General features: G+C 36.8%; 1 protein-coding gene across 1 annotated transcript; it reads right to left on the minus strand.

Annotated features, from left to right (window-relative positions):
* Positions 1-2,185: 2,185 nt before the first annotated feature.
* Positions 2,186-14,003, minus strand: LOC136240755 (BTB/POZ domain-containing protein 9-like). Its single transcript, XM_066031794.1, has 2 exons — positions 13,936-14,003; positions 2,186-3,559 (listed from the first exon to the last, which is right to left on the minus strand). The coding sequence occupies exons 1-2, from the start codon at positions 14,000-14,002 to the stop codon at positions 2,361-2,363; spliced, it is 1,266 nt and encodes a 421-aa protein (XP_065887866.1). The 5' UTR covers position 14,003; the 3' UTR covers positions 2,186-2,360.
* Between the last annotated feature and the right edge of the window lie 2,367 nt (positions 14,004-16,370).

Consider the following 16,370-nt stretch of genomic DNA (forward strand, 5'->3'; position numbering starts at 1 on the left):
TGAAAAGTTGGAGAACTTTCTTCCACAATTCCTTACAAGTTAAAAGGAAGCAGCATCAAAGCCATATGGCCAGCTTTGTGACTTGCAATACAAAAAGAAGTGATATCTAAACCAAAACAGCCAAGCTGTAAAAAAAGAGTGCGGCCCCCAAGGTGAAAAAAGATGTGAAATCCAAGGTGGCAGCCAAGAAATGGCTGTGATGGTAGGTTAATGGCAAAAATTTTAATTACGACAATTCAGGTGAATTTGGTGCTGAATCCTAGTGGAGGAGGCAACACAAATTCACCTGAATTGTGGTAATTAAAATTTTTGCCATTAACCTACCATCACAGCCATTTCTTGGCCGCCACCTTGGATTTCACATCTTTTTTCACCTTGGGGGCCGCACTCTTTTTTTACAGTTTGGCTGTTTTGGTTTAGATATAGTATTGCCCAAGTTACATCTCAAAACTGGCCAAAATGAAAGGAGATTTACAGGACAGGTCTTTATAACTAACGTGAGCAATCTTCCAAGATACCTCTGTGAATGTAGCTGTAAACAACTGATTTTATACCAATGCTAGATTACTGCTCCTCCATATGGGACCGGATCCATTAATACAATCATTACAACTCAGCATAGGGATGCATGCACAATCCCATGGCAAAGAGACTATCACGATAGTACCAGACAAGTTAAATTAGCCTAGTCTACAAGGTCAACGAAAGAATCTTTTTATTGAAATTAGTAAAATAATTTACTAGCTTTTCTATCTCTCCCTTCCCCCAGATCTAGACTATTCCTGAATGAAATTCTCTACCTTTAAATATTCTGAGATTTACATATATAGAGAGACATTTAAGTCATACTTATTTGCCATCCCAGTCCAGTGGTCCACCACTGGAGTGCTTTGGTTGGTTGAACATGTTGAAGAATTGTGAATAGCTATAAAGTACTGTAATTACAGTAGCTTTATTTTAGTAAAAAAATATATATTTTCATTGAAAAGTATTTTCGTGATTACCAGTATGTCAATCACTGCTCTATTAGAGTATCTCAATCTTTGAAGTTAAAAAGAAAATTTCACAAGTTTTTGCACACAACCACTTCCTCAACTGTGATGCAGGTAAGCTACTGTATCTATTTCAGGTGTATAGTCTACCAGTTGCAAACAAAGAACAGTATGAGAAGTGCCTCTGCAATCAGTCGCTAGGAAAATATGGCGATTCTTGTAACAGCCAGCTACATTGAAGTCAGCACATATTATTGTAAACCAACACCTATGAGCAATGGAGAAAGAAGTGAGAAAAAAAGGACAAAGGAAAGTCCATGATGCATGCACTACTAGCTACTACTGTTGGCAAAAAGACACATCTCAGGCCAAAACAAAGTTGATCACTTAAATAAATTATGCCCATAACATAACCATAGTTGAGTTATGCTTGGCTGGCTGAAAGCATCATGCAGTTAGTCAGTTAAATAGAAACTTGTTGGACAGGTTTGGGGTTGCTCTGAAAGCATTTTTGTGCACGTGACGCTGATTTTTGGGTGACTTTTTGTGAAAGAAACATTATCCCTACTACTATATAGTACTAGTACTATCATTATACTATATGAAAACTTATGATATTATAAGTGCTGTACACTGAATTGTTACTTGTCACATTGTGCAAAAATTATTTCTACTAGAAGATACTGTTCACTTTGTTGGCAAGATTCAGACAGATTTTTTGCATAAATTTAAGAGTGACACATGCATGGCATATTTCATTGAGGCAAGAAACTCGATAGAAATATATAATAAGTATTTTTGATAAACTCAACGTCTCCATTTCTGGGGTGAAACGATGCATTTCATGTCCACATAAAGTACAAACCAGCAGTAAAATTTGCTGAACCACAAATTGTATTCCACTCGAAGGAGGCTGATGATGACGCTTCCATGCATGATTTTACGGTGTTGCAATGCAAATTGGTATCTTTTTGATTTCTTTGATCACATTTTATATTATTATATATTATTGCAAGAAGTATGCAAGAGATTTAAGAAAGCTACATAGTGTTGGGTAGAGTTCTGTAGACCGTAGTACATTGATATCAATTCATATACATTGGAATAGTTATATATTGATATTGAGGCATTGGTGTTAAATGAGTTGAACTTTTCTATGAGACATCTGACCTCTTGAGTATAAAGCTTCACCATTCTACAACCAACACACTTATAATGTAAACATAGCAAGACTTTGCTTATAACACGTCACCATGAACAATACATGTACAATAATCAGCTAAGAAGATACCACTAGCCATACAGCAAATAAAAGTATGTAGTCAAACAAAAAAAAGTGATAAATTATAAATGTGTAATGTTATGCTATTAGATCCTCATGATGTGCACCTGATCCCCCTTATACAACTTGATGGCAAATTCACAACTTTTCTCTTTTGCATATTTAATGATCATCAGGGTTACATTTCCAACCTGAGCTCTTAAGCAGTTACCAGTATTGGTAATATTGCCTTCAACTTCTTCCCCAATAGGAATACCACAAATAGACTTGATGTTACGTAACGTTTGATTGTTATATAACAGGAGCTGTCTTTCACCTACAGGTGTGTCATTACAAGACTTAAGGCAAAATGTAAATTTTACAGTTTCTATAAAAGATACATTTACCATAGCAACACCAGGACCTTCCTGATTGCTTGTAATCAATGTACCTTTAGCTGAATGCTCAATTTTTAAGTCTCCAACAAGTGGGCAAAAATGTAAGTAAAATTCTCTTAGTGTTAGCTGGTCTTCAGGTTCATCATACTTGGCAGTGTCATGATACTTTAAAGCAGCTTTGTAAAGATCAGGATCAGCCATATTTGTTGGATGTACTTTCTCAATTAAATCTTTTTTCTGTATTAGTGGGTATCGGATCTGTTGAAACAGAGATTTGGCATCATCTTCACTTATTGTACCATTCTGTTGTTTGCACCACTCAATAATTGCAAAGAACAAATTCAGTTCCCTCACTTCAAGGTCAGATGACTTCACAAATGTAGCCAGTGCTACCAGTGGTAATGAACCAAATCCTGTACTATTGACAACTTTTTCAGCATTGTCCACCATGAAATTGACACACTTCTCAAGCAGTGAGTCCAACTGCCGGTCTACACATAGGTTGACAATGTCACAAAAGTTTGAATGATCCAGTACTTTCACAATCATGCTAAAGCAAATGGTCTTCAATTTATCGACGTTAAAATAATCTGCAACTTGAAGCAACTCCATGCAATCCAATAATCTTGCTCGTACGTAACCAGTGTAAAAGAAAGTAAATAATTTCTTAAGTACACTGCTGTCTATATTGGGTAGTTCAATCTCCTTCTGACTACTCTCTTTCATGTTACCATACAACATAACATGGAACACTGGTGAACCAGCTGCTACTATTGCCCTATGAGCACTCACACTACCACCATCAGATGTCTTGAATGTCACATCATGTGTACTGGAGTCTTGTAGTAGTGATGAATATGTAATGTTACACCACAGGTAATCAAACTCCTCTAAACTATCATCTGAATCTACATGGTATATTATGTAATTGTTAGAACTTTACAATATGAGTGCAGGATGCTAAGGGAGCTTTACAGTGAATGATTTCCTATTATATATCAAGACACACGGTTGTGTAATGTAGCTAAGAAAGCTGGCACACCACACCGTTACCAGACAAAAGAAAATAGCATTTTCATGCATGCATAGTTCCATGGCCCCTTCTTCAAAGCCCACCACGTTTGCAGCATAACTGTCTGCCATGAAGGGTAGCAAATTTGATTAAATTTCCACCAGCTATTTATAAGCATTCAAAGTTTCAAATTTTTCTTTGTTCTCAAGCTGTAGGGTCAACAGGGGACTTAAATTTCTTTTTGCACACTTTGCAAAGAACGTTACAAAATGCAAACATGTAACTCCATTGCCTTAAACTTTAGCCCAAATGAAGAGTATATAAAGGTAGCCCCATAGCCAGGGGGTTCTGAAGAACCGCCCTGTTGGAAAAAAGGTCCACAATTTCAGTAAAAAAAAGTCCACAATTTTAGCAAAAAGGTCCACAATTTTAGTATACAAGTCCAAATATTCAGCAGCAAAATTCCATTAGGTACAGTTTATTAAATACCACTAATAAGTAGCAATAGCTATCAAGCTAAATTAAGTGCTCTGAGTAACTTATTCGGTACTTGTAACGCAAGATCGAAATACTCTAATAGAGCAGTCAATTACTCTAATAGAACAATCACTCTAATAGAACAGTCCCAATTACATTTTCTTTTAAAAGCTGTATGTAACCTTTACAAAAACATAGTGAGATCATCTAAACTAGAGCTTTCATTCAAAGTTTGTTGGGAAAGCTCCTCCCCCCATACAGACCCCATCAATAGCATCCATGTTTCAACTCCATGCAGTGTGTAAATTTCATTGTTTAAGACACTCTTTGTTCTACTCCACTGCCCTTGTTAATCATGAGAGAGTGCTCAATATTTCCCATTCTTATTCACTGTGACATTCCAATACATTATATTAATATATTATATTACATGCATGTACAGATGGTATAATTACAGTAGTAGCAGAGATATTTTCCCAGATGACATCCATATAGCTAGTCTTGAGCTTACCTAAAACTGCTATTTATATTGACTGAAATGTCACTAAATTCAACCTTTTAGTACCAATCCTCAAAACAATTCCTGGGGGGCATGTCCTCACACCCCCCTACTTTCAGCAAGCTTCGCATGCTGGGTGTGCTTCACACATCATATTATAATAGCTATCATATAAAAAAGGTCCACTTTCCTTCTAAAAGAACCTACCCATATAAAAGTCTGGCTACGGCCCTGAAAGGTGAATTCCCATAGATAAAAATGTTTATTCGTGTAAATGAAAAAGATCAAATTTTTGTCATGGCTACAGGGTGGTGTGTGCGTAGGCTGATCATAATAGCAGTGCCTTTTGATGGTTTGAAAAACAATAGAATTACAGCTACAGAGTTGTAAAGCAAGTGTAAAATAGCAGGGTTGAGATACTCTAATAGAGCAGTGAGTGCAGGGTAAAATAGTGCACAAAAATGTCAACTTGGAAAATAACTTAACACGGGGACCTCCATACCTAGCACCTACATCCTTAACCTCTGAACCACTGCTATCTTGGCTGATCACCTCACTTAATTTCTATTTTATAAATGAAAAATGCTGGCTATTACACAATTGCAATATCTACAATTTCATTGATCCATCCATGGAAGTTCTAGAACATTACAATCTATGTGTGTTCTATTCGAAGTCCGTGCTCTATTAATTATTACAGTAACATCACCAAAATTGAAATAATTTATAACTCTGTAATCATGATAATCCATAATCATCATTGTGTCTGAATATAGATAAGAACAAATGTGAGTAAAAACAAACTCCAAAGTCAGCCATGTACAGCTAGTTTTGGGACCTTATAAAGTACAAAAAGAAGTGTAACACAAAACAGCCGAGCTATGGAAAAATGGCGTGACCTTCAAAATGCAAATGAAAAAAGTTGTGAAATAAGAGGTGGTTTGGCTGTATGTAGGTGTGGCTGATTTAGCTGTCCATTAATCAAATTTATTAGCATTAACATCATTGCAGCCATTTCTTGGAAAAGGGAACACCTCAGTGCAAAGCTCACCAGCGTTGAAGGCTTCATTTAGTGTTTAATTATCACATGTTGGCTGTTTTTACCATTAAATGGACTGGTTATATATGTGGGTGTGCACAGACAAACATGGGTAGATAGATACGTAGGCTAGTTTTACAATAAAAAATTAGTAAACTAGGCATGCACGCCTGGCATAAAAAACATACATGGATATTTTGTCTTCTGTAGTCACAGATTTCAGTTGGTACACAAATGAGTTGCAACAATACAGTATTTGGGCATATCAATACACTGTCTCCATTGTATCACAATACAGCAATATATCACACAATACAAAGTGGAGTATTAATAGAGGCGTTTATTACTTTTGAAAATGAGATATATTTTTCTTTCCAGATCAATTCATTTGGCATCTAAAAGGTACAATAAATTTTATACATGAGAATGCCAGTCATTAAAATATGGTACATTTCTAATGTCCGTACACCTCAATACATCGATATTATGATACACGCTTCGCATCAATGTGCACCATGCCTTCAATGTATCACCAATGCATAATATAAACACATCAATGGGTAGGACTAATTGGTTAGGCATACAAAATTTTACCACATAGATAGCCAAGGTATTTCAGAGTATCCAGTAGCCAAGGTAATGCCTGTATAAACATTTTATGCACCATTTCAAATAGTCTATACATTGTAATTCTTCAGTCCATAATATAATGATTTTGAATACCTATGTGCGTACATATAGGAAGTATAACAAGTACTATGCATAAGGGAAACATACAAGCTAAGATGTGTCTGCTAATGCATATATACAGCTACAATAGTGTGTATTGTGCACTTATGCTATTAAGTTATGTCCTCAAGATATGTACCTGGTCACCAATGTACAACTTAATACTAAATTCACAACATTCATCACTTGGAGAATTGGTGTACAGTACTACATCTCCGATTTGAGCTTTTACCTCATCACGTTCATGGGAGATAACTCCTTGTACTTCTTCTCCAATAGGAAGATCGACTACATTTTCTTCTGCACGATTTTCCTGATCACTATCAAAAATGTCATATAACTTGAGCAATGTTCTGTGTTTATTTTGACAAGATTTTAGGCAAAATGTAAATGGTATGTCACACAAATATCTGAGACGTACACCAGCTTCACAAGTAACAAAGGTTGCTGGTCCATCATTTGTAATCAAAGTTCCTTTGGCTGTGTGCTCAATTCTTATGTCATCATCATTATCATCATCTGTTGGCTCAAAATCAAAGTAATACCTTCTCAGTTTTAGCTGGTCTTCAGATCCATCAAACTTGTCAGTGTCATGATACTCTAAAGCAGCCTTGTAAAGATCAGGATCAGCCATATTTGTTGGAAGTACTTTCTCAATCAAATGGCTTCTTGGTATAAGTGGGTATCGGATCTGCTTAAACAATGGTTTAATGTCATCATCATTACCATTGTGCTGTTGTTTACACCACTCAGCAACTGCTAGGAACAAATCTAGTTCCCTCACCTCAAGATTGGATGACTTCACAAGCACGGTAAGCACAGACAATGGTAAGGAACCAAACCATGAACAATCAATGACTTCTTCAATATGTATTTCTATGTGGGTAACACAAACATCAAGCAACGAGTCTAACTGATACCTTATTGCCAAGGTGGTGATATTGTAGATCAAGTCATCAAATCCAATATCAAATAGCTTCTCTTTAACCATGTCAAGACACATCGTCTTCAATTCTTTGATATCAAAATAATCAGCAGCTCGTAACAACTCCACGCAATCCATTAAATTTGTTCGGACATGACCAGAATAAATAAAAGAAAGTAACATTTTCAGTGTACTACTGTCTATATTGGTTAGTTCAATCTCCTTCTGACTACTCTCTTTCATGTTACCATACAACATAGCGTGGAAAACTGGTGAACCAGCTGCTACTATTACCCTATGAGCACTCACACTACCACCATCAGATGTATTGAATGTCACATCATGTGTACTGGGGTTGTCTAGTAGCGATGCTAATACTTTTTTGCACCATGAGGAGTTTGTGCATTCTAAAATGTTGTCTAGTACAAAATCTACAAGGTAACAATTGATATAATGTTGTGAATGCTCTGTCTAAAGAACAGGTGCAGCGTTATTAATTCTAAGTAGCTAGTACCACAATACTGACAATAATTCATTAAACTTATACCAATCTGTTTATTAATTTGGTATATCATACGTATGAGCATGACACATTTCCTTGTATTAAATCATTCCTGGTAGCCTATGCATAGCCAGACTCTTTTTCTCCAAAAGAGGTAGGCACTATCAAATAGAATTTATGTTAATTACATATTTTGACTTCTAAACTGATGGTTAGTATGCAAATTATTGGATAATGGAGACCTTGAGTACAATTTCTAGTGCTATTCTCTTCCATCGCTGGTGTTTGCCCTCCAGTTCGTACAGTAAGCTCTTCATCACCTGATGATGTCTTCAATTGTCCTATATATTTATATCAAACCACTGGGGTTCAGCAGGGTTCACCATGCCCTTACATTACGCATAAGAAAAGCTTTCAATTATCACCTAGATTTCAATGAAACCTTCCTGAAATTGATTTTTAATTGATCCTATGAGCTCATGTGAGTGTGTTGTACCTCCTCTGTTTTTTCTCTGACTGATTCAGGAAAAATGAGTTGGTAGTTTTCATACAACAGTATGCCCTGCTACTGGGCAGTGTCTGGCAATGATAAAATAGCAGAGACTTGTTAATAACATGCAAGCTAACAACAAGGGGCTGATTTGTGAGACTATACTAGCTTACAATGAAAATTTGATCTGATAAATGCCTAATTTACAACATCTTCAGATCTAGTAAGCCAGTGATGTAAACAAGTCTGAGTAAAAATATGAGTTATATAAAGCCACACAACAAAAATTTTTAATGAAGGGAGTAGACTTGTGCCAATACACTGGCATTATTTCGAGCATGTAAACGTAGTTAAGCATTAGGAACAGTTTTAAAATTGTAAAATACACAATGCATGTGCCCAAAGAATGCAAAGAATGAACACAGTACCAACAATCAATTACTGAAAAGTGCAGTGTCCATTATGCTTCGTCTACACAGCAATACAAATAAATATCAGTATGAGAAGTGTTTCTGCAATCACTATGGAAAATATGGACAATAAGTGTAATAGCTATCACCACATCTCAGGGAAGCCATATCACATTACTGCAATTCAAATCGACACCTTGCATTGTCAGCAAAAAGAACTGGGACACAAAGGTAAGTCTGTGATGCATAACTATATGTACACACTGTGGTTGGCAAAAAGCATGCCTCAGGACAAAGCAACGTTGAACAATGAAAAAATAAATCTCGTAGCCTTATGCATTGTATACATTTATGCTTGTCTGAAAGCATCAGTTAGTTAATCAGTTATTAGAAAATTTAGTTGAATAATGAAATTTTAAACTTTCAGTGAACTTTTGGACGTCACTCTGAAGGCATTTTTGTACTTGGTTATGTTGCGAAGCTGTATTGAAGAAAAGCTAAGGCTGTTTTTTTGGGTGATTTTGAAGGGAAAGAAAGCCCAAAAGTTCATGATTCCTAAAATAGAGTACTAGCATGATACTATTCTGGCCATTATTACAATTGATTGGAATATACATTATTACAGCCATTCCTTGACAGCCATCACAACTTTCTTCACCCAGGCTTCTAAAAGATGCAAGCTTTTTTACAGCTTAGCTGTTTTGCATGTATTTCACTCCTTGTACATATCCAATACTGAAAGCTAGCTATAAACTGGCTTTTGGATTTGTTTTTACCCAATTTCTTCACACAATATGATGATCCTGGAAGACAGATATCACAATAGAATTGTTTATAGATTCTGTTTGACGTACCATAATACAGTACACATTTATTGAGAACTTCTAATAGAACACACATAGAACGGGAAATGAAATGTTTCTCTGTACTGTACCTATTGCTTGCAAAATGAAGGTGAAATTAGTTGATGCTTTCAAATTTAGACTATAGAGCCTTTAGCATAAGTACTTGAAGCATTAATATATTGTTTGCATTATGTTATACAGTAGTTGAAATAACAAGTAGAAGGAAAATTTGGAATTTTAAGCTGGATTAGGAATTAAAAAAAAAAAACAGGGAAACAAGGGAACAGCTATAAAGTTGTGAAACAAGGGAGGTTGCCTATACCTGCAGATATACTAATGGACATTTAATCCCTACTCTCCAGTCTATAACCACAACTGAATTAGGGATTAGATTAGTGCTGAAATGATTATTCGGTTATTTGACTATTCGGTCGGCATGACACTATTCGATTTGTTAACACACTATTCGAATAATCGTTAGCACTTTGTACACTATATTCAGATGAAAAGCCAGCCTTGAAACTTAAGATTGTGAATGAAATGATGTATCTATGCTGTAAAAATTCTATTATAGAAAAGACAGAAATAGTTCTTAGGCCTTACCTTGCTCCCTAACAAAAGGTTTCAGTACTTGTTCAATTGAAGTATAAGCTTAAAGAATAATCGAATATTCGGTCGTTTTGTTCCACAACTATTCGAATAGTAAAAATTGCTATTCGTTTCAGCACTAGATTAGATGTACACAACTATGTCTGCAGGTAAAGGCAACCTCCCTTGTTTCACAACTTTTTAGTTGTTCCCTTGTTTCCCTGCTTTTTTGTTCTTTGATCCCTAATCCAGCTTAAAATACCTAGTTTTTCCTTCTACTTGTTTGTTTACTTTTTAAACGCAATTATGACTACTGAATCCACATGCACCACATTAAAAGAAAGAATGGCACCAGGCATTCCATAAAGTAACGTGCACCCCAATAATCAAATACGCATTGAAAAGTGAAGTGGCTATTATGTTTCATTTGTAGCTACGTTCCACTCATTACACAGCATTACAAACGAAGAACAGTATAAGAAACTTCTCTGCAATGAATCCAGTCACTACAGAAAATGCGGGCAAAAAGCATGACACAGCCAGAGGGAAGCCGTATCGTGCTATTGCAAATTGACACCTTGTGTTGTCAGCGAAAAGAACTGGAACACAAAGGAGGACAAAGGTAAGTCCATGATACATGCATTGTATGTACTGCAGTTGGCAAAAAGGCATGTCTCGGGATAAAGTGACGTCAAATAGTGAAAAAAATCAAGCCCGTAGCCTTATCCATTGTCGAGTTATGCTAGGCTGAAAGCATCAGTTAGTTAGTTAGTCAGTAGAAAATTCAGTTAAATAGGATATTTTTTAAATTCCATAGAAACTTGTGGAAGGGTTTGGGGTCACTCTGAAGGCATTTTTTGGGCTTGACTATACCTAACCGATACTGCCAAACTGTTATGAAGGAAATTTGAGGCTGGTTTTAGGGTGATATTTTTGGACAAGAAAGCCCAAAACTGCATGATCCCTAATATACAGTACTACCGTACTGTATGATTCCATGGCAGTGACATTTTAACCATACTCTGCATGCAGGTACTTTACTTAGTATTGGTAGTTGTTGCTCTGCTTATCCTGTGCTCCAGAGGAAGAAACATCAGTTTTGTTAGTCGCTAAAAAGTCACACAGATTATGCTGCCACCAGAAACTGACCAATAAAATCAAACCACCAATACTTTTAGTTGACTACTTTTTAACAATGTTGAGGGTGAGTATTGCAGCAATTACAAAATAGTCTCGTGTAGCCAGACCCACTACAGGAAATTTACATACAAAAAAAGAGAAAAGTAGTGGTCTGGCTACCCTACTAAAACTGCAGTGAAAAATCACATGATATTAATTATAAGACTTTTCTACCGAGGGGTCAGAAACAAGCTTAAAATCGCATAGGTCGATTCTTCAATTTTCCTAGAATCTGTTAGATATATTCCTGGAAAGTATGCTTTTGCTGCTAATAAATGAAATTGTGTATGCAATATTTGGTGCTAGTTAGTTGGCCGTTTTCTAGTAGAAGAAAGCATAGGGGATTGAAAGCATAGAGAAGCACCCCCTACTATCCACGAAGAAAGCGACAAACCTGGATGCTACACTAGGTGTAATTCAATTTACATAAGTTATTGATTTTTGCATTGCAGACCCTACACTGTTAAAACGAGGTGTTACAGGTACACCCATCGTAAAGGTGTTCATGTACACCCATGGTATTTACAACACCCTAGGGGAGTATTGTAGCACTTGGGGTGTTGTTGAACACCACAAATGTCATTTTACTCCCCAATAATAGCTAAGCCACTGTAAGGGTGTTTGCCTACACCTAGGTATATTGAAACCCACAATTGGATGCTTCTATTGAAAATTAGGTTATAAGTACAGTTTGCTAACTTCTATAAGAGTGACTTGGAAACAACTATGTGGTAAGTATAAGGTGTTGCAAATATATTATTGCGTACTGCTAATGTGCTTTGTTGTTGGTAGTCATTGAGTATAAATTAAAATCAACACGAAGGTTACCGGAATGCTATAGCAAGCCTACATTTCTTTTCAACAAAATGCCACCATGGAGAGCACTAGAACATCTTTAAAGTGTACTGTGACACCTATTATAGCTATTCCTAGAACACCCTTAGGGAGTGTTGCAATGCCCTTGTAACACCTTTTAGTTGCTCCTAGAGCACCCCTGGGGAGTACTACAACTCCCTTCAAAGGAGTTTAATTTACACAGCAGTTAGAACTCCCCCAAAGGTGATTGGATTACACCCTATTTTTAACAGTGTACTATGATTATTAGCTACACTCGGATTTCGGTCACTCCAAATAAATTCTGTTTCCCGTCCACCGCCCTCATCTGGTTACTGTCAGCTCTAACTTAAACATTCCATTATTCTGTATTCTTCCATTATTTTCTGGTTATTCTTGCATACTGACAGGCTCAACTTGAAACAGTGTCAGCTCGCATGTCAACAGTACTATCAAGTCGGCACTAACTTCACATTTGTGTTATTTTACAACTTCAAAAGGAAGAAACATACTTACTCATGCCTTTTTATGGCTGTGCCAGACAAATAATGGCTTGAAAAGCTACCAATATTATAATGAAATAATGGAAATGGACCGCCTGCCCACATGCAAATATGCCTGAGTCCAGGACAGGAAACAGAGAATTTATTTGGAGTGGCCTTATTGAGGGGACACAGCCAACTAATTTGTACCCATGCAATATCACCCAGTATGAGATTGGCAAAAATTTCAGATAAGTTTCATGAAGCCTTTTTAGTATTTTAGATGCTAAAAGATGAGATACGAAAATTACGTTCATAATTTCCGGGAACGTCCTACAAATTCATGGGAAAATCTCAAGGGGTACGACACCTCTCCAAATCACGTACGCCCTTCAGCTACCAAATCACAAATCAACAAAATCTCGAGCGGTTTCGCCCACGCAAATAATTAAAACTGCTTGAAAATTATTCTCGAAAACATATTTCTAAACAATACAAGCTCACAGTGATACAATACTAGTTTTAATCATGAACTACTGTCTTTCACAACACAGTAATAACATCACAAACCACACTACGGCAATCACAAGTGAAGTTTCAAATCAATTTTCAAATCACAAATCCAATTTCAAATCACAAATCAGGTTTCAAATCACGTACAGATTTACGAAGGTGTCGAACCCCTTGGAAAATCTGGAATGAAAGATTCAGTTCAGATTTCAACAATCCAGTTGTATTTTCAATCAACCAACCTACGAGATTTTAAGTTTGTACATCACTGACATTTTCACTAGGTAACCATGCCACTAATGTATACGGTGAATACGCACGAGAAACGCTCCGAATGCCTATGTCCCTCGGCCTGTGTAAGGTGGGATCTGTCAGTGTTTCCTAATTTCCACTGGGCCCTCCTTTATGCACCTATCAATGTATTGCCCCACTACCCCCCCCCCCCCCCCCCCCCGGGCATATATGGGGGATTTGACACAGTCGAATGTCAAATGCCCCATAGTAGGGCAAACCTATCGTGTCAAATCCCCACCGTTGGCCCCAGTTGCAACGCGGGATTTACTCGGGATTTGACATAGCGAAGAAAGTTACATTAAAAAATATTTGTGAGCTTAATGAACGATCGTCAAATGCCCCATAGTGGGGCAGCAGTTTCGTGTCAATTCCCCCTGTAAAGCCCCACTTACGCCCGAGGGGGGGGTGGTGGGGCAATACATTGATAGGTGCATTGTAGTCATCAAAATCACTACATTAGATATTTTACCTTCAGATGAAGTTTCTTCGATCTTCATTTGTTTCGCTGAAGGTCCTTCTTCTATAATATTCGCCATAACAACTACAGTAAAAATAAGCGCGTAAAGTAAACTTTTTAAACCAGGCGCACGCCCACAGCCTGCCGAAGGCCGGCTGTGGGCGTGCGCCTGGTTTACTGAAATTGTTTTCGTAAAAGTGTGTGTGTGTGTGTACCTATCTATCTACCTATCTACCTATGTTTGTCCGTACGCACCCACGTGAGCAAAATCGTTTAATAACGATAGTTTTGTGCGTAATATGTTGGTAAAAGCGGTTTATTTAACAAACGCTTCCTTAGCAGTGCTTAGCAACGTAACTGAACGAATTACGAATATTTCATGAATTACGTAATACGAGAAATACCTAATTATATTTTAATAACGGTAAAAGCAGCTTTTACGTAAGAAGTAAAAGTGAAATGAAGTCTGTATTAAACTTTTGCACAGGTGAACTTTGCTCTGAGGTGGTTTCTTTTCGGCGGACTGAAATACGGGTGTGGTGACTTTCCTCAGACTACCTTCCCCTTGAGGTTTTCAGGCATTGAGCAACTGAAAAACAACGGTGCAGGCCTCGTACACTGCCAGGAATAGCCTATCGCTTCGAGTTGAAAGGGGGCGTATCCCTTACGTACGTGAACGAAAATGAAGAGCAGCTTTGAGGCTTTGTCGAGAGAATTTGTGGGAAAAAACACGTTAGTCACACTATAAAACAGTTTAGAAGATAGTTTTGTGCGTAATATGTTGGTAAAAGCGGTTTATTTAACAAACGTTTCCTTAGCAGTGCATAGCAACGTAATTGAACGAATTACGAATATTCCATGAATTACGTAATACGAGAAATACCTAATTATATTATTGCACAACCCAAACTACCCTATTGTAAAGTAGTAATACATAGTTGGTTAATTCATAGTAGTATATATTGTCTATAGTTATTCCAGATGAGTTAGCTAGCTGCATGACGCCTGGTTTTTAGACATCAACTTGTTCTATGTGTTTTTAGGTGCTGTACTGCAATTTATTAAATTTCCGTGAAGACACACAATGTATATAAAACCTGACGTTTGTGATTTGTAACTCATACTGTCACGATAGCTACCCAAAGCATATAACTAAAATCATTCATCTTTGGCCTAAATCAAATAAATTTTGTCCAAAATGCTTTCACTGACTGGGATTTCCAAACTTTTCACCTAGCTATTCTTTACTTATTTATTGTTTTAATGCACAAATACCTCAATTATGAGCTATAAAGTGGTCAGAACATATCAAAGTCTTTAAAAAGGCAATTTCCGCCTTAGGTTTCTTACTGACAGAAATTCGTAAAATCCAGGGTCTTGTTACAAATCCTTACTGAGTTACATTATATATATATATACCAACAATGCTATATATATAGAATATGCATGCACAGTTTGGGATCCATATACTCAGAAAGACATCCTCAATAGACGTGGAAGCAGATTGTCACAAACAGCTACTCACAGTCTTACTAGTGTTATCAATAATCAGCTTGGGTGGAAAAGCCTACAAATTAAAGTAGAAGATCACATCGGCTGAAAGTCACAATGACATATATAATATTCAAACAATATGTGAACATACCCTGCTGTTGTTCTCTCATCCCATGTACCTCACATACTTGCAACCATCAATTTTGTTATCAGCTCCCTCACTCAAGAATTAATAGTCATTTATACTTGTTTTACCAGTCAGCCATCAGATTGTGGAACGGCCTCAGCCAGCAAATAGTCATCTCTCTAACTTAGAACACTGTAAAATAACACTCCCTACTATGTATAAAGGAACTGTTTGTATTATTAAGCCACTCACACACACACACTTGTAACGTTGTGTCACATACTCTCTTTGAGGTTTGCATAGTAATCAATAATAACAATAATAATAATTAGTGTTGCTCTAGCTGCAAAATCATCAGACATTTTCTAGTTTTAGTAGTTAGTACTCAATTTTAAGAATAGTTTTAACTACTGACTGGATCTGTTAAAGCAATTAGCTACAAGCTTTAGCTGTTCTCGCTGGTTCCTAGTGGGACTCAATAGCAGTTCCATTATGTCCATACTTCACAGGGTTTCATTTAGGGGTGAGGGCACTCACCTTCTTTAGTAACCCCTAAAATGTTAGGTAATATAGTTTAAATGAAAGTGCCTCAGGATGAATCAGAAGTAATCTACAAGAGCCTAAAATGAAAGAAGTGGCATATTATTCTCAAGTACCTCAGAATGCACCAGAAGCAATCTAAGAGACTTTATAAAATACAAAAATTTCTGAAGTAGCATGTCACATTTTCAGTATCTGAGAATGCACCACGAGAGTCTAAAATGTAAATATTTCTGGAGGTTATTCTCAGATACTGTATGGGCATGGCCCCTAGATGTCGTGCACA

This window comes from Dysidea avara, chromosome 12 (genome assembly GCF_963678975.1).
Source record: "Dysidea avara chromosome 12, odDysAvar1.4, whole genome shotgun sequence".
In the NCBI taxonomy this organism is placed as follows: Eukaryota; Metazoa; Porifera; class Demospongiae; order Dictyoceratida; family Dysideidae; genus Dysidea; species Dysidea avara.